Raw genomic sequence first — 26,142 nt, 5'->3', positions numbered from 1 at the left:
TTCAATGACTTTTAAGTCACTGCCCTTGAAATGATACAACTATTAGTGATATATTATATATGTATATTTTGTACAGTATCTTTGTGCAGTGTTTCTAACAAAATATAATAGTTATTTGGTTTTGCTTTATTCCTTGCTTCTTGCTCTTGATGTAGGGATATCACCTTAAGGTGAGAACACCAATCTTTGTTAGGTTTGCATCTTTTTCTGCAATGTCTATGTTCCGTTTCAACAACATAATTTCTATATACCCTTATTAAAAAGTACTACTAACAATGTGTCTAAAAGTTTTTGAAGGTCTGAGCCAATTTCAGTCTCATGAAGTGTAAACATATCATTTTAATAAAAGAATATTATTGCCCTTTGGTCTGTAACAGAGGTCTACTTCTTTCCTTCATTTTCTTTCATTATTAGAGCAAGTTAAACTTTTCAGTAATATTTCATGCCAAACATCCCTAATGTCTACTTTGCTGCATTGTTATTTTATTTCAAAAATCAAAGGAACCTGAAGTAAAGTTTCAGGGTGTTTCAGCAAATGCTGGTGGGATAAGGGTTTTTAGATTTTTGCAGTACAGTCTTTGCAGGCACTAGGGAAATAACATTGTTTTCCTTGTACATCAGCTGTTTTATGTGCCATGCATAAGTATTCCGACTAGAAATTAAAACAAGTGATTCCATGTTTCTTATTAGAAACAGGCTATTGTGAGCTTGATGTCTCCAGTTAAAGCAGTTAAATTTATGAGTTTTTAGTTCCTGACCTGTACTACTCAATAGATTTGTCTCACATCAGTTTTTGTAGGCTCTTATCAGTGCTAGTGGGATGCAGTCCCATCTTGGTATGATCAAGAAAATTTTGTACTTTCCCACAGGCTGGTGAGCTTAACACCTATTTGTGCCTTTGAAAAACAGTTTGCTATATACCTATAGCTACTGCATATATGAAGTATTACAAGTGTAACTGTACTTTTAAACTATGTCTTACACATTTATCAAAATAAGTGAGGCTGATGATTGACTGTTTGCATTTTTGGAGTTTTTTTATTACCTGTGCATGTTTTAAAGGGAATCTACTTTCTGAGATGACATTTGAAATTACTTTCCTGTCATCCAATCACACATATATACAGCTGCTGTGTGTACATTTATTTACCAAACAATGCCAATTTAATGATCAGAAATTTGTCCATGAAAGCCTGAATGTAGGGTATGACTACTCGTCTGTTAAATGCCATTGGAAAACTGTAGCTTTTACATAAGTAATTGTTTGGCATGATAGAAATACATTAAGCTAGAAAAAGTAACAGAGGAGATTTGTCTTTTACTTATGCAGTAAAAGACTTTAGCCTTACTCTCTTCCTGATGGTAAATTGTCCTGCAGCCATTCAACTCATAAAATAATGACTTTATAGCTGTATTTTCTTTGAACTGAATAGTGCCTTACACTACAAGTGAGAAACAGTTCAAGGATATTTGCTGTGGAAACTATACTTTTGAATTAGATATCATCTAAATTATAATATGTTTGAAATGCTGGCTAATTTCATTTTTTTTAAATATTGGAAAACAAGAAAATATTGAAGGCATTGTAGAAATACAGCTTTATCTGGGAAATCTGGTGGTGCTGAAATCATATTTTTTATTGCATGTGATTTAAATTTTTCAGCTTGATTTTGTGCAGAACAATAAATATTGTTAGGCAATAATTCCTGAGTTAAATATCTCCATTAGGAGCTTACAGTTACAATGAGGTACTTCTCATGTGTGGAAAAAGAGTAAGATAGAAGAACTTGGTAGTATCAAAAAGGTAGCAATTTCAGTATCTTGAATTAAAAGAATGCCAACAGTCTTTTGTATTTATTAGTTTATTATGTTCTATAAAATTATATATACAGATAATTACATGTTTTTATTAGGGATGCAGTGGCTATGATTTTTCTTCCATGTTGCTTTAAATGTGTGGTGCTGTTTCTTGCAGCTGGATGAAGAAACCTCGATGTGGTGTGCCTGACCAAACAAGAGGTAGCTCCAAATTTAACATTCGTCGGAAACGCTACGCGTTAACAGGACAGAAATGGCAACACAAACATATCACTTACAGGTACCAAAGATATTCCTTTAGGCATAAAGATGTCACTAAAAGTGATGACTTTCCATTTAAAGTAAATATAAGTTCCTGAATGTTTTTCAATACTTTGAGGAATTTATTATTACTGTATGATATAAAAGTGCTACAATGGATACCTCCTAGAAGTATGTGCTGCATAGGAACTAAGTTGTTTTCTTGGATTAAAATTGCATGTTTTTAGTAGCCAGTAAATTCTACAAAGCTTACAGCATCAATTAAATACCTTAGGGTTACCTTTCAACTTTCTTGGCAACTGCTCAGGGAATAATGCTCTGAATCTGGGAGTATGTAATGAAACTCAGATTTCTAATTTAAATATGTAAAATAGGGTATTGAAAGGAGTCAGTGTCTGCAAAATGTAGATGCCTATGGGTCTGTTCTAAGTACAAATTAATTAAATTGTAATTTGATGAGTCACTGACCCAACCATTTCCAGTCTAGGTGATAATGGGCATAGGAGTGTGTGCAGGGCAGTACATCTGTATAACTCCTGAGTCTGGCACATAGTTAGCACAGTGTGCCTGCTGTCAAAACTGAGGCCTTGAAGGGAAAGTTAGATGGAAACTTTCTAGATGTACTCACTAGAGCTCTGTCAACCAGAGAAAGTGTCATCATGTATATAATATAAAATTCATAATCTGTCAGCAAACCAAGGATTCCAATACAAACTGTTGGAAAATTTACACAGCCTCAACATGGATTCCTGTAATATCTAACAGGGGTAAGTTCTGAGGGATAAAATAGTTTTAAAATTCATTCTCTGGTGCCATTATTCATGAACCCATACAAGTATGAAATTTAAACTTCATAAGCCATAATTGTCATATAGACTGTTCCTCATACCCTGGTGAAGATATAGTTTCATTAGTAGCCCTGTGTCACTACTGTGGTTTACAACTGAATTAGAGAATTCTAGTTTAAGACATTACATTCTGATATAACATCAAGCAATAGACAGCTTGGGGTTGGTATGTTGCATTGGCTAAAGTCCTTTATTGTTAATGTAAATGTAATTTATAGTTGGTTAGAATAAAAATGCCCACCTACAGCACTTTATATCTATTTGCGTTTTAGAATTTAAATACAGTATGTGCATACTTAAGAGGCATCTACTCATATGTGTGGTTTTCTACCACTCTGATTTGTACAGAGTCTGATTCCCTATTTCATTACAGGATTTTTTACAACAGTCTAAATCCTACCCCTTGTATATCTTCTGGACTGTCACCCAAGGCATTAATCCAAATAACAAATGAAGGTGTCCAGTATTAAACTAAGTGACAACTATCTAGTAATCTTTCTCACTTTGAAGAATTTATAGCAGTTCTTTATGTCCTGCCTCCCCTCTTCGAAAAAGCTCTCTCTCTCACTTTGATAAGACCTCCAGTCAAACAGAGCTTTGAAGTGAATTTTCCAGCGAATTACAGTACAAAATACATTTAAAATAGAAACCCTAAATTTTATTAGAATAAAAAAAATATGTTATATTATATTTTTGAATTAGAAAATAACCCAAAGCAAATAAAGACAAAAAAAAAAGAACTAAGATTCTTTTCACGCTTCTCACCAATTCCCTGCTTACAGGTTTATGACATGTTAAATTAATGACATTTTAACCTGCTTTGTTTCCTAAAATTTTAATCATATCTCTAGTATCATTTATCCGTTTTTCTCTGTGCCACTCCTCAGTCTCTTTATAGCCTGCAGGTTTCCAGCTGCATTCTGTGCCATCCTGGCCAGTTGAACCTTGCAGTCTGAAGTGTTCTTGCTAAGCCGCTTTACTAATTCCTCCACAGAAAGAGCAATTTCTCCTTTATTTCAGTGCATGCTACAGCTTACAATTTTTTGGAAACCTACAATAAATACTCCCAAAAGCAAGCTCCCACCTGTCCTTGCCCTGGAACATTTCCATATTTTCAATGTGTAGTTTTTCCACCTGAAACAGCTCTGCAATATTTCAAGATGGAGATTCAAAGAAGCAACTTAAAATTACAATTATAATTAGAAGTTACATTAATTATGTATTTTTTCCCCATATTACATTTTGGACATTTATAATGTCCTTTTCACAACAAATTAAATTTTGGATTTAGGTGATATTTATTCTTAGAATGTAATGTGTTTACAGACAGAAAATACAGAACCAAAATACAGATTTCCAGCATTGGAAACATCAGCATGGAATGTGCAATGGGCTGCATTAATTATGCTTGCTGTCCCTCAGGGAATGCATCTTTCTTATTTGAACTGATGTGTGATGATTGCTAGAATTTCTGTTTCCGATGAAATTACCCAGTTTACAGTGTTTTTCTGCCTGGTATAGTTCATGCTGATAAACCTTGTGAACATTATTAGTACACATGTCATGGAATAACATGCCTTTTACAAAGAGAGAAACAGAAAGTAAGTATTTGAAACTTTCTACCAACCAGAAGAGTATAGGGATGAAAGTAAACATCTAGGGTACAAGAAAATTACAATTCCATTACAGAAAAAGCTACAGAGATCTTAATGATAAAGTCTTAATCTTTCTTTGGTATTTTAGGCTGTGCAAGGTTACACAACAATCTCTGAACACTGTACAGAATCAGAGAAGAAATTTAAGAAAGCTATGAATGGGTTTTTAAAAATTAAAGTTTTTTAAAAAATTTTAAGGGGGTATTTATGAAGGAACATATGATTCTCAAAAATATAGTCACCTCTTTTGCTAGAAAAGTAAATAATCCAGTACTTTAAAGAAGGAGCAACACTGTGAATCAATAAAGTTATCACTTTTATAAAAATAGAGTATAAATGTTTATATGTCCAATTTAGACAGAGAAATGTTGACTATGAAGCCGTCCTCATCAGAATTCTGTGCATAATATTCATAATCTGAACTCCAGCAGTCAGTCATTTCTCAACTGCTCAGATTATTCTATCTGCAAAATACTTTTGAATGTAAAATTGGAGACTATTCTGTAAAAATAAAAGATTTGTCTTGATTTATAACCATGAGTTAGAACTTGTAATGATTTAAAATAAAATAATAATTGAAAAGCAACTCTGATTTATTTTTTCTTGCTTAAGTAAGGAAAAAAGCAAGTTTAATCAATCAGCAATATTTAATAATTTAATTGGTGCAGGAAACTTAGCTGTAGATAGTCAATATCTTCATCCCAAAACCACTATAAATAATTTCATCTTTTTCTTGACTTCAGTGGACAATGGGTCAAGCCCCAGATAATTTTCATTTTTCTTTTACAAATTAGATATATCCTAGACTTCATTTCTGAAAGAAAATGAAAGATTTGGACAGGTCTAACTTTATGCTGTTCAGATAAATGAATGAAGGCTAGCTGGGAGCTTCAGTATACAATGAAATTCTTATCTGGCTTGTTAGCAATAGACTATGCAATTTCTATAGTCTAAATGGTCCATATTGTGTAGGATATGGAGAGAGAATTTCTTTTTGGATATTTCAAATCCACTTAAAAATAAGGAAATACTGGATTAAGAAAAAACTTTGGAAATACTGTTGATTCATAGTAGCAAAATTTTTTTGAATGTATTAATACAAAGTAATATTTAGAGCACATTCCATGTTTATGTTGCATGTTATGGATTTTAGATTACCTTGCAGCATATTATGACATGAGATTTCTTAAAATAGCTTTCCTATAAAAACATTTGGCCATCAAGTATTTTACTAATGTTGGGGTTTTGTCTCAGAAATCTCTTTCACATTTCATCTTCTTTTAATGAATGTTGAGGAGAATGTTATCCATGAAAATGAAGAGACAAGATAATTATCAACTCTTTCAGTCATGGCAGCAGTAGGTTGAAAATCAAACCCACAGAAAATCAAAAGCAGTGGTTCTGGTTTAGGTTTAATCAATGTGAGCAAGAGCTATATGAACCAAGGTAGCACTCTTAGTCTATAGCTACAAAGAGTCAGCAAACTGAAAATGGAAAAAAGTTGACGCTAAAAAACCTTACGTGAGTGAGAGATTAGTGAAGCAACTTCATAGAAACCAACTTCTAGAGAAATTATGGTGCAAAGTGAAATATGTTTTTGGCCAGAGGTGGTTTATTGCTTTCAATAAAAGTTATAGTGTGATTAAAAAACAACCAACCAACCAACCAAAAAAAAACCAAACCAACCCACCAACCCAAAAAATCATGAAAGCAACAAACACACCTCCAAAGTTTTGCTTCAGTTTAGGTTTGATTTACATCAATGACAATAAAAAGGTTGTGTCAATAACTTATTCAAATTTAATGTATGTTTCAATTCATTTTACTTGAACAGTTTCATATCGGGCACAGATCTTAACTAGCTTACTTCAAACAGATTATTGACTGCAACTTTTTACCTACTCAATTGAAACTCCTGCTCTTTCATCTATTTAAATTTCAAATTACAGATTTTACACAGTCAAGTGAGGTATATCCTGACAATCTTGCAAGGCTCCTGAAGCTGATGCAGCCAAAAATATGTCAGTGAAACATGTATAATTTTTCTTTTAGGATATTCTGAGAAAGGAGTGGGAAGGGAAGGAAAACCCAAAGATTTTTTGAAATCAATAGGACTCAGGATTCTAGAATAATACTCTCAAAACAAGACTTCTCAGGCAGCTGTAGAAATAGTACATGAACGTGAAAAGTGCATATCAATGATAAAATCTAATTGTTCTTGTGGAAGACATGTATTTTAAAGTTATAATTCTTGATGCAACAATCAGGTTGATTTTGCAAAACCAATGATAACCACAAAAAAGCATAATCGATTGATACATGGCTGTGGTTGTCTAAAAATAACAGCTCTCAAAATTTATAAAAAGTACCACTCAGTTTATTAGTTCATAAAAGATGGCATGAGAATAAATGTTTTATCTTATAAATTGCCTTTTTTTTTTAGTAATTACAGGATCTTTAACTTCCTTATAAAATTGCACTGCCACTATGGTCAAGGTCAGCTTTGGATCTTTCTCTCATCTGAACTTTGCTTTGAAACGATCACTAGACATTGAGTTTAGGAAAGCAATACTTAGAAAAAAGATGGATTTTTATTATGAAGGGCTTTGTCTTGCTATGCTTTCACCTTGCAATAAGAGTGGTTCTGAGTTGTCACATCCTACACTTACTTCTCTGTGAGTTCCATTATCTGGACATGGTGAGTGTAAGATACCCAATTCCTGTCTTTTTTGTTTTACTCCTGTGGGAGTTACCACTATTTTAGGTGATTGCTGGATTTTAGTTGTGGATCTAAATAGGAAAAGGGTTCATATGAGACATTATTTGCTATTGCAATCATAAGTCTAAACTGAGGACTTGTAAAAGATGAATTCTAGTACCTCTGTTAATTGACAGACTGTCTTTATGGACTGATTTTATTGTACTTCCCCCTTGGAGTTTGTATGGTAAACAACATGAAAGAAATGTAACATAACTTGGGTTTCAGATATCTGCACTGGTGAATTATTTTAAGCAAAGTTCCCAGCAAGACAATTTCAATGTTTGTGTAGCTCTTTTAGGATTGAACCTGGATTGTGTTTAACACATTAAAAGTGGACAGTTGTTTCCTATAAATACTCTTGTATAGGAATAACTGCTGATTTAAGTAATTTCTCTTTCAAGCTACACTTTTCAGCATAACCTTGCCCACTCCAGAATGTTGGTTTGGAAGCCAGAAATCTCTCTGGTTTTAATACAGAAAATATGCTTTGAAAAAAGATATTACTTTACAATGAATCTGGAGATGTACAATGCTATTTCAAAAGTAAGTCAATAGCAGAATCCCATGGAAAATATCTGCTATCAAAGGTAGGCTACTCTAGCTTGGGAGTGTGAAACTAGCCCAATGGCTCAATTCCTCATTTGTAATCTGATAAAAACTTAATTCAATGTGCTGGAAAAGCAAGAAAATGTAAAATGATAAGTTTTAATATTTGTGTCAAACCCTTTCAGACTAATTAATTACTCAATTTAACACTAATACAATATTTCAATCCATTTCCTCATTTCACATATAATAACAGAAGACCCTTCTTCTGTTTACTTAATACCAAATGAGACTTTGACTAATTACTAAGATTCCTAAATACACAAAAAAAAAAAAGAAAAAAAAATCAAACAAATAGATTAAAAAAAACCCACAGCCCAAGATATATATTTCAGATGAGTTTTTTCTATATCAATATTTCAGTTTTTCTAGACATGCTCTATTTTCTATGGGAGCCTGTTGATTCATTTGCCAAATTTCTTATACATGGCAAATAACAGAGGCTCTAATCCTGCACAGAGCTCTGCTTCAGGCAATACACGTGCCTTAGGGAGCACACAGCAGGACTGACTGAGAGCACATCTGCCACCTTTGTAAGGGATATTCTTAGCACAGCAACAGGGAAGTTTTTGGTAGTGGCAGTATAAGTGTGCCACTGTGATGAGGTTTTGATTTTGTGTCACAGGACATGTTCCAAAATGCTGTACTTTCTCAGGGGGCACAGACAGCATTTTATGAACTTGCTAATTAAAACGTCTCAAATAAATCTAATTCTCAAAGGCAGGAGCTTTCAGAGAGAGGTTCTGCAAGGGCTGATTGTTGGTACAGTGTGTCCAATATGTTTTTAATCACAGAAAATGCAATGCAACACTGACCATAAATTTACCGATGACCAAATAATTATGAAGGGGCATGATAGAAACACTTTAAATCACATGACATTTACATCATGTAGAGTAAGGTCATGACTACAGATCAGAGGATATTTTCTCTCTGACAGCAAGATCAGTACTGCAGTACTTTATAGTTCTGACAGAGCCAGTTTTAAAAGAGCATTAGAAATTGGTTAAGTTGGATAAAAACCACAGAAAATATTCAATTGACTGGAGAAAATATCTTATAACCTGAGATTTAAAGAGTTCAAAAATTTAATTTCTTAGAGACAACAAAAAGATAATGACTTTTCAGTGCAGAAATGTCTTTTAAATGTCTTTGTGTATAGGGGGGAAAATTTTGAAGCTCATGTATGTGAGAGAGAAAAACAGAACAAGAACCAATAATATAAGCCAGGCAATTAATAGAATAGGCACAAGTATGAATGGATTGGTTAAATCACCTTTGGAACAAAAGATCAGGGAAAACAGTGGATTCTCTACAGTGTACTATCTTATGATTTCACTTGATATCTCTTTGGAACATACATACCAGCTAAAAAATTATGCTTTGGTTAGACAGCACTATGGGACTCAATACATTAAAATAATTTTGAGTGGAAGTCCAAATATGTATCCTTATGTTTTCTACATAAAGCTATGAACAAAATGTATATATGAAGTAAAATCTATAAAATTACACTTGGAAGATTTGTTTCCATTTACATAAACATAAATACCATATAATCAAGCACATTTAATGTACCAAACAAATCAATCATTCAAAGTTTATTCATGAAAGTATATTTGTTCTGCTTTAATGTGCCATGCTGTGTAAACTGGCAAAAATATTACATATACTCTAGAACTATGCAATTTCTGAAATTTGTACTGGATGTTCAGTCAAGCACATGTCAAATGAACAAAGAGAATCTTATTGCAGCAGTTTCAGAGCAGACACTAATCTAAAAGAGTTTTTGCTGCCCATATGAATCGAGTGGAAATGATGCAGAAAATTGGATAGGTCTGAAATTGATTATTGACATTCATTTCTTGAATTCAACAATGAAAATAAAGATTTTTAAAGATAATTTCACTATAATTTACTAACTATGAGAGTAAACTTCAATTCTGATTTTTTTTGCCTTGTCATATATATGTAACTTGAAGAAGTGGTGAAGACTGAAATTTCTCTTTAATACATATTCCCGAGTTATAATTGTCTTCTATAAAATTATTTCTCTGATGGATTCTACAGTGTTATGCAAGATTTACAGATGTAATCAGATCATAAAATGACATCTTAGCCTGTACTAAAGTCAAAAGGCTTTGTTTCTGATAAGGAATTTATCCAGTTGCAAATGCAATGAGGCTTTGTGAATACTGGTTGGTGGTCACAGTATGGAGTTCTGCTTTGGTTAATGAACTCACTAATAAGTAAAAATTTCATTTCACTAAAAACATTTTTCTTTTGATCAGAAAGAACATGACATTCTTTAGCTGTGATGGATTCTAATTGTAGTCCAGGAGGTAAACAGTCAGTGGTTGATTAATCTGGTTATCCCACTGTTAAGAATTTTTCATTTTAATATATTTTAAATCTTCTAAATATAAGACTTTTTGTACTGCTGGGAGTAAGCCAGCTAACATAATAAGTTCTACCTTAAAGGGCTATACAGATTGACGCCATGATTTTGCACCAGCTTGTTTAAAAATACTCTTCCTAATGTATATAATGCCAGACTAGCATGTTTTATTAAAAACACAAAGCTTCTAATAATTTGGGGAAAATGGTTATTAGCAGTGTCACTTACCACTCTCTTACATTAATCTATGTAATGTTTCTCTGTTTCTTTCAGCATAAAGAACGTCACTCCGAAAGTAGGTGATGCTGAAACCCGTAAAGCCATTCGCCGTGCCTTCGATGTGTGGCAGAATGTAACTCCTCTAACATTTGAAGAAGTTCCTTACATTGAATTAGAAAATGGCAAGAGAGACGTGGATATTACAATCATTTTTGCATCAGGTTTTCATGGAGACAGTTCTCCCTTTGATGGGGAGGGAGGATTTTTAGCTCATGCATATTTCCCTGGCCCAGGAATTGGGGGAGACACTCATTTTGACTCAGATGAGCCATGGACTTTGGGAAATCCCAATCATGATGGTAAGAGATTTAATTTTAAACAAAATAGATAAGTGGCATGAATTTTCTGCTAACAGAATTACTTCCCTGTTCCCCTATTCCTAAAGTCACGTTGTTTTCTTTCCTTGGTTAACATTACTTTAGAAATATATTTTGTTGATCTGTCTGTTTGAATCCAAGGCAGAAGAGTATCTATCTGATTGTAATACAGTATGAAAACATGTTTTGCTTGAATAACATTGAATTCTTATTAGGAAACTTCATGATCATTCAAACATTGTACTGGTGAATATTTACCTAAACTACAGTTTTGCATTTTTTAACATGTCAAACTTATTTAGGTTTAGGGGAAATGTGGAATATTTAACAGTGATATAGGAACTACTTCAAGTATCCACCAATTCTGTGGATACTAATGGACATAAAACCTAGTCTTCAGTTTGCATCTTTGATGATGCAATGGCAGGATTTAAAGGCAAATCTTAAAGATGCCATTCCAAGAGCGGAATTGGTGTTTCCCAAAAACTTTTGAATGCCTTTTGGAATTTTTGATTTTAACATGCCAAATCTAATTAAGTAGCACATTCCCAACAGTCAAATGAATGACTGCGCAGTGCAGTTTACACACCTATCATTTAACAAATAAAGACTAAATATACACTTTATTCTTCACGACTAAAATCTGGCCATTGCCAGGCTCTAAGGTGATGTGACTAAATTACTGCTGTTATCTGTGAATGCTAATTAAAAGCTAAGTCTAATTTTGCATCTCTCCAAACAGTATCAAAGAGATTTTCTGTAGACGTATTCTGTGTTTGATGCTGTGACAGGTTTTGTTTCCAAGGAGCTTCAGTTGTCCTGGTAGATCCCTCTAAGCCAGTTACATGAAGTTTGAGGCATCTCTTCAGAGATACACAAATAGGATGTTTCTGGCATACAAAAGACTATAGAGATGGCAAGAAGTGGAGAACTGTTGTATTTCAATGTTACACTGAATTTGTGAATAATGAGAGGCTTTATCTAATTCCTTTTCTTTCCCCTTCTCACCTGAGATCCTCCAAGAAAAATTCAGAGCTTTTTATGTTGCAGTATTTGTAGCCTAGGGTCTGCAACAAAACCTTAATTTAGCATTTTAGGAGTATAAATATGGTGTTGTGACTATTTCATTGGTGCAATACTTCTGCTGTGCTGGAGTCAGTTGAAGCAAGAGGTGTGTAAGGCCCTGTAAAGGTCCTCAGTTGTGCAACGGGTTCAAGACACTTCATTATTGTGAAACAAGCCCTAGATTCTTACTGGAGCAAAAACTGTGGTATTACATGGATTCTTGCATTGGACAAATCATGTTTGCCTTCTTCACATGTTGAGCTCAAAGGAGCACTGGTGGGAGTCCTCTGTGCGGTTCGGGTAGGTAGTCAGTCACAGCATTGTGAGGGTAAATGAAGGTGATTTTATGTGTCTGGTTTTTATGTTGGTTAGAGACCAGCACTGCACACAATGTTCAGTGGTTTTGGAGCTGTTGCTTGAAGCACTCAGGAAAATCTACAGGCATGTGTACGTTGAAGTCAGGATGTCAGTTTAATTGGGATAACTCTTTTGGAGCAGTTCCACACCTTGCATGAAAGTGAATGAACTTCTGGCTGTCTCATTCTTCTTTAACTTAAGCAATTTTCATATTGCCCAGTGGCACTCATTTCTTTATAGGGCTTTTGAGGTTTGTGTTTTGTAGAGCAGTTTTCAAAAGCTATTGCTTGTATTAATGTATTTTAATAGAATGTGATGAAAAAAATCAAGGGAAAGTAAATTGATGCTATCACTAGAACTGTGATTTTATATATCTTAGAACTTTGAACTTTTATAATAAAAAGGTTTGCTATCTATATCACAAATGTTTAAGAGTTATGATTGGAAATTTTTCTGAAAATTTAATATCTTATGTATTTTGGTGTGCCTATATATACTTTTTTCCTGATAAAATGGAATATTAAAAGTAAAAAATTGAAGATTTTTTGTAAACAAATGATAATTAATAAAAATATCTTACCAATGCAAGTTCTCTGAAGAATTTTGGCAACTGTCAGTTTCATTGTTGATATGGTAGGAACTGTGTCACAGGTCATAGTTGTTGTCCAGAGAAAATTCTCCATCATTGTAGCCCTAGAAACATCAACAGATGTGCATTTCTTCTGAAAATGCAGGGCACCTGTTTGTCTGATTGGTGACTTTTAGCTATTAGGTAGGCTAGGTTTCCTCATTGTCTTACTAATTAGCTTGTGTCTAGGAATCCTGGAGGATCATGCAGGTTTTGAGGTTTTTTTTGGTTTTGTTTGGGTGTTTTGTTGTGGTGGTTGTTGTTGTTTGGTGGGGGTTTTTTTGGTTTGTTTTTTTTTGTTTTGTTTTGTTTTTTTATTTGTTTGTTTGTTTTGTTTTTTGTTTGGGGCTTTGTTTTGTTCTGTTGTTTTTTTGGTTTGGGTTTTTTTTTGTTTGTTTGTTTTTTAGGTTTTTTTTGTGCCTGGGAAAAAATTTCCAGGGGGAAAAAGAATATGAGCACACTATTTGGGATTGACAGGAAAGAAAGACTTACAGCTCTCTTAGGCTTCCTATCATTTTGAGCTGAGTCTCAGAACACTGAAAAGCAGAAGGTTGAAAAATATATATGTGATCTTAGCTATGAGTCATTTTTCCCAGGCTAGTGTCAATTTTAAGATTCATTGTTCCAATAGTCCAAGAGACACCTTCTTGTAGTATTATTTGAAACCCAATAGAATGGGAAAAAGATTTGATGATTTATTTTTATTTTTAAACTAAGTCTCACCCCAAGGGGCTGATTTTCTCTGATTCCTATTCCAGTATCCCAGAGAGATTCAAAAACACAGAGCAACTTGTTTACTTAGCAGCAAGAATGCAAAAATAAGGTCATTTTGAAAAGTCCTAGCTTCATTCTTCACCTTGTACTGTTCTAATGAAAGCAGTTTATATGCCATCTACCTCAGAAAAGACAGGCAACTTGATGAAATGCTTTCATAAACTGTTGTCTCTATAAAGTGATTTTCATTCCAAATAAGGAATCATATACAAAATCAGTATTCTGAGTATAGTTAATTACTACAGCAATTTATTCTGACTACTTAATTGTAGTGTCTTCATACTTCAGGTTTTTGGTTGATTTGGTGGGGTTTTTTCTTATCACATTTGGTCAATTTCCTTGTATTTTCTTTTGTTTAATCCTACTCTAGACTCCAAAGACAGTTGCAATAGAAATACATCATCTCCACACCTCATTGCTGCTTTCCTTTATTCTCACTTCAATGGTATGTTCTTATCAATCGTGTTCTCTGAAGAGATTTGTGCTTTGACTCCTCCCTCATCCTGAAGAATGAATGAGGCTTTTGTAGGAGTAGAGACTAATGGGCCTGTCACTCAGGAAAAAAGCTCCTGTCATACAATTTTACACTTGCAGGCTTTCTACAAGGATGTATTTCTTTGCTTTCATAATACCCTCTAAGAAGAGTACAGCTGGTACCTCAACTCCAGCTGAGCTGTGGAGGGCTTTTCTCTGAATTTCCATCCATGGTGCTGCAGGTGATCCTAGAAATATTGCCAGAAAGAAGGACAATAGACTTAGCATCGCAGGGAAGCAGTGGAAACAAGGACAGAATTTCTTTTGCCAGGGAATGAGAGAGATATGGAGGATAAAATATGGTGCACGTTTTTTTTTCCTTTCTTTTTTTTTTTTATTTAATAAGTAAAGGGAAGGCTATTCTTTCAACAATTTATACAAAGTGTGTGTATTGGACTGTAGTCTTCCTTCAGTCAGTTCTCATCTTCTAGTTTCCCATTTAGCACAACTACTTTTCAAGTTCCCATGGGAGTAGGCTGTTTCACTTACAGTAGACTCCATTTCCTTTATGATCTGCCTGTCTAGACTTCAGGTGAGATAAGAGCCTTATCTTCTTAAATTATTTGGAACAGGATGATTTCTTCATGAACCTTACGAAGTATCTTGTGCTCCTAGGCAGTCTCAATTAAAACTCAGGTTATTCTGGTAGTGCTTGGCAAATACAGCAGAAGAACAAACAGTGTTCAGGAACAGCAAATCAAAATTGATAGGATTTTACAGGAAAATATTTCACACTATGTGCACTTAAAATGTAAAAAGGTAAAGGGACAAACAGGAAATGGAAATCATGTTACGTAAGTAGATATCTGAAAAGTCATCACTTATTGGGAAAAAATTTAAATCTTTATTTTCTTTTGAACTTAAAAACTGTAAATAAAACAAACAAACAGACAAAAAAAGTGAATAAAAAAATAAGAGGAAGAAATCTTAATATACCAGCCTTGAAGCTAGGGAGGGATTTCCTTGTTCCCATTGCTCTAATCCATTTAGGTGATATATGCCCCCTCATTGTTTTTAAACTTAAAAATTATGGACAATGAATGATGCATCTAAATCCAGAAAGTGACAATGACTTCCTCCTAGGAGTGAGTACTTTGGAGATATTTTACTGTCAAAACTCTCAACAATAATCTTTTTCAAAGTATTTTCTTCAATGGCAATATTTCAAATGACTGTGATGAATTTCAAAGTCACTGCCAGGGAGCATCTGGGATAGGTACTGTCTCTGTAAATTTTCTAGTAGCTTGAAGAAAAATCCTGTCTTACATCCTATTTTTCTGTACCAGAACTGAAAGGGCCATCTTATTAGCCTTATTGCACTGGTTTATCAAAATTGATTTCACATTTGTCTGTCTACATGTACTTAAGTTAGTTTAAACCTTTTTTAAAGCAGGTTTTTTTTTTTTCTGGGATATTACTGAATACATCTAAACCTATTTAAGGGAGTGTTAAACCAGTTTAAATTGAGAGTGCACTACATTTAACTAGATTAATTTAAGATTGACCTACTTGCACAAGTGCAGCTTTTTAAAAAAGGGCAAGATTTAGAAGTGATTGGGGAAAACAAGGATTTCTTGGGAGCTTAGTTTTCAAGCACATTAGACATGATATGTAATGTACCAATTACTGGATAAAATGTGACCACAGAACTGTGTCTTCCAGCAGCAGAAAATATTTGGCAAAAAACTAAGTGTAGATAAACACAGTAGATCAGTAGTGGTAATTTGATACTGTTATCTTCATATCATCAAGAGAAATAGAAGTCAAACTAAAATACATTGTTTTTTACCTCTGTAGCAAATTTATCAAGGTAGATAGTCTACCATATTGAAATTCTGCAGAAAATAGTTCTTCCATCAAAGAAAATATGATAAATAACAAGTGGAACTGCCTTACAGAAGTAATAGTACAGTGACATGTAAGGAGAATATTTCTGCTAACTACTTACATACATGTGGGATATTTGTAACTTGTGTATACATAAAGCTCTGTCTTTGGGAAAACAAACTTAAAAATTTAATAATTCTGTTTTGTTTATTTTTTTGTTAATCCTCCAGCATTCAAAAAATTATTCAAGTTTTCAGGCAATAACTAGAAAACAAGCAAAGAAATCTGCCACTTTGTACCATGCTGTTTGTAGGTTGCCAAGTAAAAGCTTCTTGGAGCTGATGCAAATACAGCATCTCATGTAATGCACTTGGACTCCAGTTAGTGTGTAGATTCTGCTATGGGCACTGTGCTGGCAGCCAAGAAAAATTTATGAAAATCCTGATCTCTGAACTGCATAGATCAACTTGTAGTAAATTTCTTTTGGCTGCCAGTTTGGTTGACACAGTGCAGGAGATATATGCTATTGGAAATATGAACCAGTAGAGTTGTGAAAACCATCTCCTAAGGGAGCTCTGTGTCTTGAACAGTGCTCATGCTGTGGCTTGATATAAAGGAAGCCAAGCATTTCAGATCAAAGGAAGCTCTGTATTACAATGTTAACATGGCTTTAATTTCATAAAGCATAGTGCTCTTGATTGATTATGTATGTTTTTTTAATAAGCAATTATCAACATCAAATTTGATCTGTAACCAAGCAGTGTGACCTTCCAGTTGTCAAATGCTTATTTTCTAGTTCTGCACTACGATAACTATGTAGAAGATTAATATCTTATTTGAATTTTTATTTTATAGTACTTGCGTATGTGCTTGTAAATAGAGAATTGCAAAAGTGGGTTCAGATCAAAGGTTATCCTACAAAATATCCTATTTCCAGTTAATAGCTATTAACAGATACCTAAAGAAGAGAATAAGAGCAGGGTAAACATATGGCAGTAAAACCCCAGCATATTCCCTCTTAGCTTCCAGTAATCTGTGGCTCATTGAATTTCTGAGGCACAGGCCATATTTTTGTGTTTAGTAGCCTGTGAGGGATTTCCTTTCATTAATCGGTGTAATCTCTTTTTGAACTCACGTAAGCATTTGGTATCCACAACATCCTGTGACAATATGTCCTGTAGTTTAAGCAGACGTGAAAGGCTTCTTCTTTCTGATTTTTTTTTTTAGACAGATGGATGCCCATATTGTAAGGAAGTAATTTTCTAATTATTTTATCTATTCCATTCATATTTTATGGGCCTCTGTCATATCTTGTTTACAGGACAAAGAGACTGAGACTGTGGAATTGCAGCCTTGTTTATATACAATTATAAGGTTAAGGAAGTACAACTTCAATTTTAAATTGAAACTGAGTGCAAAATGAGAGAATTAGCAATATTATAAAATATGACAAAACCCAACTATTGCATTTATAATATTACACAGTGATAAAGATGCCAGGACAATATTTCAAGGAGCTTTGGAAGTTGCAGGCATATTGAATAATGATTGCTTCTTTTAATTTCTTCATTTTCCCTGAAATCCAATTTAATTCAGAAATCAATTAACACAAATAATACTTTCTGTCACTAAACCACAACATTTTCAGTATTTAAAAAGAAACCAGTCTTTCCCTTATCAGTAAGTGCATTTTGTGCTGCTAGAACATCCTCTGTCCTCAAACTTTCCAAACCTTCCTGGATTATACTTGCTGATATGCACCTGTCCCATGTCCAGTCACTCCAAGATCGTACCTAAAATCTTAACTCTCAGATATCCAGCCTCTGATGCATAAAAAGTATCCTTGAAAATATTATCATGGTATGCAAAGCTGCACTGAAGAACAGAAAAATCCCTTTCAGCTATTGAAGAGATGGGAAATGATCAAAAAATCATAAATGGCCCTGGCTGCTTGTGAGGACTCATTCATTGGACATAGGACTATGCAGATAGAAGAGGATCTGTCTGCTGGACCCCATCTACCAGCTGGAAGCCAGATGATGGAAAATGGGAACTGTTGGCAAAGTACTCACCTCATTTTTATAATTTTTGGGGAGGATTTTGCTTTTGTGGAATACCCTTATGGCTTTGAGGAAAGCACTTCATTTGCATGTTTTTAAAAGGGAAATCTGTTTAAAACTGGCAGTCAGTGAAAGCAGTCTTGTGGATGAATCCAGCCCCATGTTGACTGGGATGCTTTTAATACATCCCAGGGGCTCTCAGTGTGTAATATCTTATTCTCAGCTTCTTTCTTGGCCTAGCATTTCTATATACCCTATTATGCAAACTAAAAGAGAGGCTGAGGAATATGGTAAGAGAATTGACTTTGTGATATTCTTAATTAAAGCAGTGGGATTGTAGACCAAGATGCACATCTTTCATCATGCTTTTCATGTCCATAGAAGCAAGGTGGTATTTAAAGTGTAGCATAATTGCTAGAGACAGTCCTGATGCAGGCTGCGAACCAAAAAGGCAGCACAGCTCGAGCCACCGAGTTGCATATTGCTTCCATCGTGGCATAGGTAAACAGAGATCTTTGCAATCCTTTGTGGAGCAGTTAGGGAAGCTGCAAACTCAACTATCCATTCAAACTGCAACTGGAGGTTATTTCCCACGTACCAGGGCCAGCAGAACTTGCTTGCTTGCTTGCATTTGCCATCTGCCTCGGTTTGTGATCAGCCAGCCCATCCTAAACTGCTAATGAAAAGTGTTAAAGCGGATCTGGCTGACTTTGCATGGAAATAAATGAGGAAAGTTCACATTGTCTGTTACATCGACTCTGCTGCCAAGGAAACATCTAGCTGAAAGGCAGCATGGGTCCTTGCAGACAATTTTGGCAGCATTTGCACCTAAAAGCACTGAAAAAAACCCCCTCTGCCTTTCTTTTCTTTTTTTATTTTTTTTTTTATTTTAAAGATGTCATTGTCTCAAACAACTGTTTATGCAACAATGAAGTCAAGTTTATCTAGCAAAATGGATTAATTTAATCAGACCCTCATACAAGTATATTAGGAGAAACGAGTTTACATAGGGAAATTTAGTTGAAAAATGTTTGTTGTAGTGATTAATAAGTTGAAGATAACCGTGTTGGAGTTTTTGGCTTCATTTTCTCTTATTGTCTTTCTCATTTTCCCCCTGCAGTATATGAGAAAAGATCATTGGGAAGCCATTTTTTTTCAAGCAAATAGATTTTAAATGAATCCAAGCATAAAATGTGGGCCAACACTTTCATGATTGTTTTTATGACTCCACAACCTTTCACACACAAAAAACCCCCCTAACACTACATATACAAAAATATACCCAACCAAACAAATAAATACTCCTACCTTATTATTTCCTCCTTTTAGGAAGAAGCTTAACAGATTTTGAGTACTGAATCTAAGAGAGCTTCATATAACTTATATGTTTCAGAAAGTTTTAGAGAATGGGGAAAAAAGGAAAAAAAATCCCATGTTCCAGTGCTTTTTATTCTTATTCTCTATGCATTTTATAAGTGTTTACCATCAGCCCACCATAAGGCAATATTTCTTTAAAATGTGTGATACCAACTAATATTAGTGCTAATAATAGAGGAACTGCCTTAAGAGCTATGATATTTCACACCAGAGACTGAATTTCACATTCTTGAAAGATTATTTGCTTTGAAGAACTTGTGAAAAGCTATATCTCAAACATGTTGAGTTAAAAAAAAAAAAAAAGAGAGACAAAATTCCCTTTATTATTGCAAATAAGTCAAAAGCAGTTTACAACTAGAAAATCATCTAATGAATGAATGGCTTGAAATTATTTAATTTTCTTTTCAGTCTGGTCTCCTAGAAGCAGTAATTTAGGACAGAGGCATTATCTATGAACCTAAATTTCTCCCTTCAGACAGAAAGTGACATTTCAGTCATTGAAAGCAGGCATCAGGCTTAGCATTCCAACTCTCGTGGAATCCAGGGTTCCTCAAGCCTCCATTTGTTGCTAAGGCCACTTAATGGAGACTTTTCCTTCAAGATAGATTTAGGAAATACCAAAGATGCTCTGTAGAATATTATTACTGCATTGCCATCTCATTTCCGCTGCCTGTTTAGGGGGAAAATCTGAAAAATCATGTTGCCAATTAATATGGACATTGTCATGGTTTTCTGGGAGAACAAGACAAGAATTATACAGTAATTCCATATTTAATTACATATTTATTTATTAAGCAGAAATACACTGCATTTTGAAAAAGTAGAATGATGTAGATAACCCTAAAATATAAGATAATACTATATCTGAATTTTAAGAATAGTATATAATTAACTAATGAAAGATTTTCTACAATAGCATTCTCAAGTCTAGAGTATAATTTGTGCTTTTCCTGACAATTCTTCACTTCAAAATGCCCAAAATATTTGTTCTTGAGGCCAAAATGGTTTTTATCTATATTTAGAATTCTTCCTAACAGTTTGGGTTCCAAAAAGTGCTGAAGACGTAACACCAATAGCTGGGAACATATACAGCTAAAACATTAGGTTGTGAAAAAAGATGAAAGCAGGAAAAAAAAAAAACAACAAACCAGATAAGTTAAAAGAGCAACATTTTTTGTTCCAAATATTTTTTGTCTGATTTTTTTTTAAGGTTTAAGTCTCTCCTTCAAGTCAGCCTATGATAAGTACTTCCTGGGTTTGTACATATATCACTTAAGTCCATGTCCTGTACTTCTATAATTAATGTTTTGCCAGTGACTTAAAAGAAAAGACCTAAGTCAAAAGCCAGAAGACTTGAGGGGGTAGAATTAATCTGACCATATGTTGATGTTTGTGTCTGAGTTAATCTCATGGAGTCCCTTTAGAGTTATAGGAGAGATATATTGCCTTCCTGGGTAAGGTTTGTTGCATCCTGAGGTAGGTGTCTAAAACAAACTGGATGGATCACGTTCTGAAATACCTGTTTCTCATCTCTTGCTGTGAGAGGTGCAGGTAGAGACATTTGTGTTACAGCGTTGAGTAGCTAGATAACTTGCACTAGTGATGTTGAATCATGCCGTTTCAGATTAGAGGGAAACTGTAGTGATAAGAGCTTCAAAATAGTGGCACTAACTGGAGGTCAAAAGAAATCTGTCCCAGCCCCAGCGGTGGCTGTTTTGGGAGCAGTTCAGTATAGCAGTCAGAAAGGGCAGTTGCAGGCATAGGCTGTTCCCTGCCCTTTGGTATGGCTGGACAAACACTCATATTGGTCTGAATATTGTAATTCACAAGTGGGTTGTGCCTCTGAAATTTAGAATGCAAAGTTGGTAGTACGGTAATGTGTAAACATACTTCTAGTTTCCCATTTCTAAGAATCATACAGAGCACCTTTCTTGTGATGCAGTTTAGAGATTGAAACTATGTTAGTATCAGGAAATGGGATATTCAGGAAGCTAAAGATCCAGTAAAGACATGAATTAATGTTTTTAACTGTGCTCCAGCTAGCAGTGCTAGCAGAAGCAGCAAAAGTAGTAGGGCCTGAGCTTCAGGATGAGTTAGCAAATAAAATAGATATATAATCAACAGTCACTCCTTAGCTGTTTTTTGTTTTTAATCATCACTTGTGATGCTGGCAGGGCTGGCCATTGTGGCTTGCAGAGATGTGGTCCCAGCCTTCCTGAGTGTGGAAGTTCTGGTCTGAGCGCCATCAAACATGGAGCCTCTGGCACTGTCCCTTCTTCCTGCTGCGGCCCACTGCTCTTGCCCCAGCCTGGGGTCCTGCTGAGCTTCTAATTCAGAGAAGAGGAAGTTCTAGGCTTGACTTCTGCCCTGGCCTGCATTCTCATGTCCAATCTCTCCTGTGCTTTGCCAGGGGCAATGAACTCCTGCCTTTATCTTCCTTCCTAAGAAAATTCTTGCATTGTCTTTCCTCTGCTGGGAGGCCCAGGAGTATGACTGGGCTGCCTGACCGTCTTGTCCTCTCCAGTACCCTTTGCTCTGCCCTCTGCAATCTGTCATCTGGAGGCTGCCCCTCCATGGCAGGGGCCCAGTCATCTCCATGCAAACAAGTGCCAAGAGTCACTAGTGTGAACTGATCATATTCCCTGTGTTCTGGAAAGGCCTAGAATTCTAGCTGGGAGGGCATACAGCTGTATGGATATAGAATCCTGGGATCTTAGCAGCAGATTCTCCAACAGATCAGAGCATTTCATATCAGTAAATTTTAACAAAGTAAGACCTAAGTAACAGATTTGTCTTTCTATCACATTCTCTGCATACACGATCCCCAGTTTGAAGTTGTCTCAATTTAAAATATGGTGCACACTTGGATCAGGTTTCTCTTTGAAGTCTGCAGACTTCTTAGAAAACTTGTCTTCTTTTCAGATCAGAGAACTTTTAATGATTTTTGTTTCTTCTAATCACTTTGCCAATTAGGATTCAAAATTCCCACTTCTTTTTATCATCAGTTTAATGAAAAAGGCCCAAATCATTGACAAATCCATCTTGACTTTTTCTTAATGTGAATTTAAAAAAGCCAAGTAACAGTGAAGGAAGAATTGTTCATATAAAAACCTTACATATATATATATATGTACAAACCACCATGTTGCTGTTTAAAAATTCTCAACGTCTTGTGTCTATGTTAAGATACAATGGTATACTGATGAAAATAATAACCTGATTTTGGTGGATTTAATGTGAGCTAATTTAGATGGTATTATAATTAATCTCAGTAGTTTACTGGTACAGGGTAAAAAAATTTATCAAACAAAAATTTAGCCAACACAAGATTTACACATAAATTGAATTCTGTGTGCGTTCCATTGAGGGGATTTCATCTCTGGGACTCTTTCAGATTTCTAAAAGGTGGCTGCCCAGAGGAACTGTGGATGCCCCATCCCTGGAAGTGTTTAAGGCCAGGCTGGATGGGGCTCTGAGCAGCCTGGTCTAGTGGAAGGTGTCCCTGCTCATGGCAGGAGGGTTGGAACTGAATGGTCTTCAAGGCCCCTTCCAAGCCAAACCATTCTATGCTTCTGTGATTTCTGCCCCATTACAGATTACATCTATTGTGAATATTTGCAGTATGACTTTGAGCTTCCTCCTAGAATTTACGACTATTTCTTCATAGGAGGACACACAGAACCTAGGGGTAAATTAATAAAAAGAAAACAAAAGAAGCCATCGTGTTAACAAACCTGCACTTTAGCTGAGTGGCTTAGAGACAAACCCTACAATTTTTTTGTCAAGACAAGGGTTCAATTTTAGTACAGCCTCATGCACAATTAAAATTCTCTTGCATTTATTCTCACCCAAAGTGCCACTTTGGAGTGGTAGAAAGGTGTTCATTCCCTTCACATGAGTGACCCACAGGGACCAGACATAGAGAACAGATGAGGACTGTGTGATACATGCTCTTTTCATGTACACATCCAAATCTTCAATCCCAACATGTGTTCATTTTCCCAGCCTTCAGAAAGCAGTTTTAAGTACTTCTCTAGCTTTTTTTTTCCACTAAAAAATAAGAACAGAAACAAAGAAAGTACAGGAAAGAGTACAAATAGGTAAGGCTATTACAGTATTTGCAACATTTGTAATATGAAGACCTTTTCTAGCAAAATGCAAAATTCCATTAAAAGTCAAATTTATTTAAGATAGTCATTGTCTAAACACAACCATGAAAACACCCAAAATAAATTCTTTTCATTCTGTTCATCAATATGGCTTTATTACTAGTAGAATGAAAATGCCATTGGAGAATAATATACAAATTCAGTAGTGGACCTGAGTGATGAAGAAGTTGATCCCAGGAGCTAGAGATTCAACATAAATGTAGGAGTTTGTTTAGTTTGCTAGATTTCCTGCCACAGCAGGGTTTCCTCAAAGCATGAAATAAAGCCATAAGCATCATATTTTCAGAAAGAACACATTGAAGCAAGCTCTCATGTCTTCTCTGCCTCCCCTAGGATCATCTCTAGCTACTTCACTTGTCTCTCTTTGGGGAAGTTGGTATTGATTCATTTGTCAGAATGGTTTGCAAATTATTTCAGTACTAGTGATTGAATCGGTGAGAAAAAAGTGGAAATATTCTTATATCCATGCTTTTTATAAAAAGAAATTTAAGAATACCTAAAGTAATTAATTCCACCCATTTCAAGCAATTTACTAAAAGTTGTAGAATATTGTTGGTAACAACAGATCTAAGTAGTAAGTCAGAAATTCATGTCTTTTGCATGTCTTTGACTCTAAAGTATAGGCTGATATGTGTTATGAAAGAAAATGGGCTTCTGACTTCTTCTAAATTCTGCCCAAAATATGCAGAAACAGTAAAGCACTGCCAGGATAGACTCACAGGCCACTAAACTCAAATGTTCTCATCATATCTCATCAATGATCTGAGTCACCTGAGGACAGCCTTGCTCTGTAGTAATGTGGCCTTGTCAAAATTCAAGCAAGCAATTTTGAATTTCACACTAATCTGTTAATCTTTTTAAAATAGAATAGTTTATCAAAAATATACACATATGGGTGTAGGTATTCTAAATTACAGACATTGTAATTAGAACAGACTTTGTATATAACAAACTGTCTGTACCTCCTGTCCTGTCTGCATATATAGATATATATATATATCTATATATGCACACACACATATATATACCTCACTAAGCTTACTGGAAAGGAGTTTATTATGCATTTCATGTATTAATAGGGTGAAAGAAGACATTTTTATGTCACTGGATTTTTTCACAATGAAAAATCCTAAATATATAGATATATTATTTAAAAATTATTGTTTAAAATAAAGTGTGCAAAAAATAGATAAGCTAAGTTCCTGCAGAAAGTGGATATGCTCTGTATGATACGCTTTTATTTAAAATGACAAAAAAGTAGTTTTGTTCTTAATTTTTCAAAGGTGCTCCATCCATCTTTTAGCAAAACTCGCTTTCCAAAATAAACATTTAGCTACCAAATTTTAGTGCCAATGGCAGAAGTCTGAGATGATGTCACACAACTATATATGATTTCTTGGACTGGAAAAGGTAGCACCTTTATTTGGGTAAGAGTATTCCTATGATTTATATTTAGGCCCATGTATACTCTCAATATAGCATATATATACATATATGGTGCTTATGTAAGTGCATGCATAATATATTTGCTCGGTTCTGCTCTATTGTAATAAGGTCAGAGAAAGAAAGAATCTGCTTTTATGACTGACTGTTGAAATAGCATCTTCAAAATTCTGGCTTGTCTGGAAAGAATAATAATAACAGAGGTAACAAAGATTTTTTTTTGTGTTTTTTTTTTTTTTGTGTGGGGTTTTTTTGGTGTGCTATGTAGAGTAAGGCTCTTACTCCACAGTTTGTAGCATTTCAGCAGTTTGGATGCATCAGGTGGTACAAAGGAACAGAATAATGAAAATGAAAATTCTGCATACATCAAACCAAAACCAATAGGTATTTTGTGTGTGTGTAATATTTCTGACTAATTGCAAGTTTGCCTTTGAGACACTGTCTTGTTGTAACAGGACTATAATAGAAGTCTTCTGCAGATTTAAATTTCAGTTTGATGTGACTGTAATTAGAAAACATCTATCTACATCATGAAAACTGAAAGAAAATAGTCTTTGGAAGAAAAAGTATATGTCTATGTATAAAATATCTTTGTATTTTTACAATTGTTTGTAACTTAAAATTCAGTTTCTAGGGTTTCATTTTCTTTTCCTTGGGATGGAGAAGTCTTCAAAATTGAGGTCACATGTTAAGCCATTAAGTTATTGCTTTTATAAATTGAACTCACATACCATTTAAAATGGAAATTATTATCTTCAGAACTAGGTTTTCTTAATAGCTTACTGTGGACAAACATATTAGCTTTGTTTTTCTGTAGCTAATATAGCTACAGAATATTGGAAATATATTTTCCTTTCCCTGTAGCTAATATATACACTATTTTTCACTATTTTGTGAAAAATAGTGTATATATTAGCTACAGGGAAAGGCTTCCCCATACAACATGATCCACACTGCTGGTTGTT

General features: G+C 34.6%; 1 protein-coding gene across 1 annotated transcript in view; it reads left to right on the top strand.

The window, feature by feature from the left end:
• The window catches only part of MMP16 (matrix metallopeptidase 16), a 167,173-nt gene that overhangs the window by 89,068 nt on the left and 51,963 nt on the right, over nt 1-26,142 (top strand). Inside the window, exons 3-4 of the mRNA XM_005422879.3 lie at nt 1,976-2,098; nt 10,621-10,925. Of these exons, the coding sequence (XP_005422936.1) occupies nt 1,976-2,098; nt 10,621-10,925 (428 nt within the window). The remainder of the gene's footprint in view (nt 1-1,975; nt 2,099-10,620; nt 10,926-26,142) is intronic.

The sequence above is a fragment of the Geospiza fortis genome, unplaced genomic scaffold (assembly GCF_000277835.1).
Source record: "Geospiza fortis unplaced genomic scaffold, GeoFor_1.0 scaffold7, whole genome shotgun sequence".
Lineage (NCBI taxonomy): Eukaryota > Metazoa > Chordata > Aves > Passeriformes > Thraupidae > Geospiza > Geospiza fortis.
This window is presented reverse-complemented; position numbering and strand designations above follow the sequence as displayed.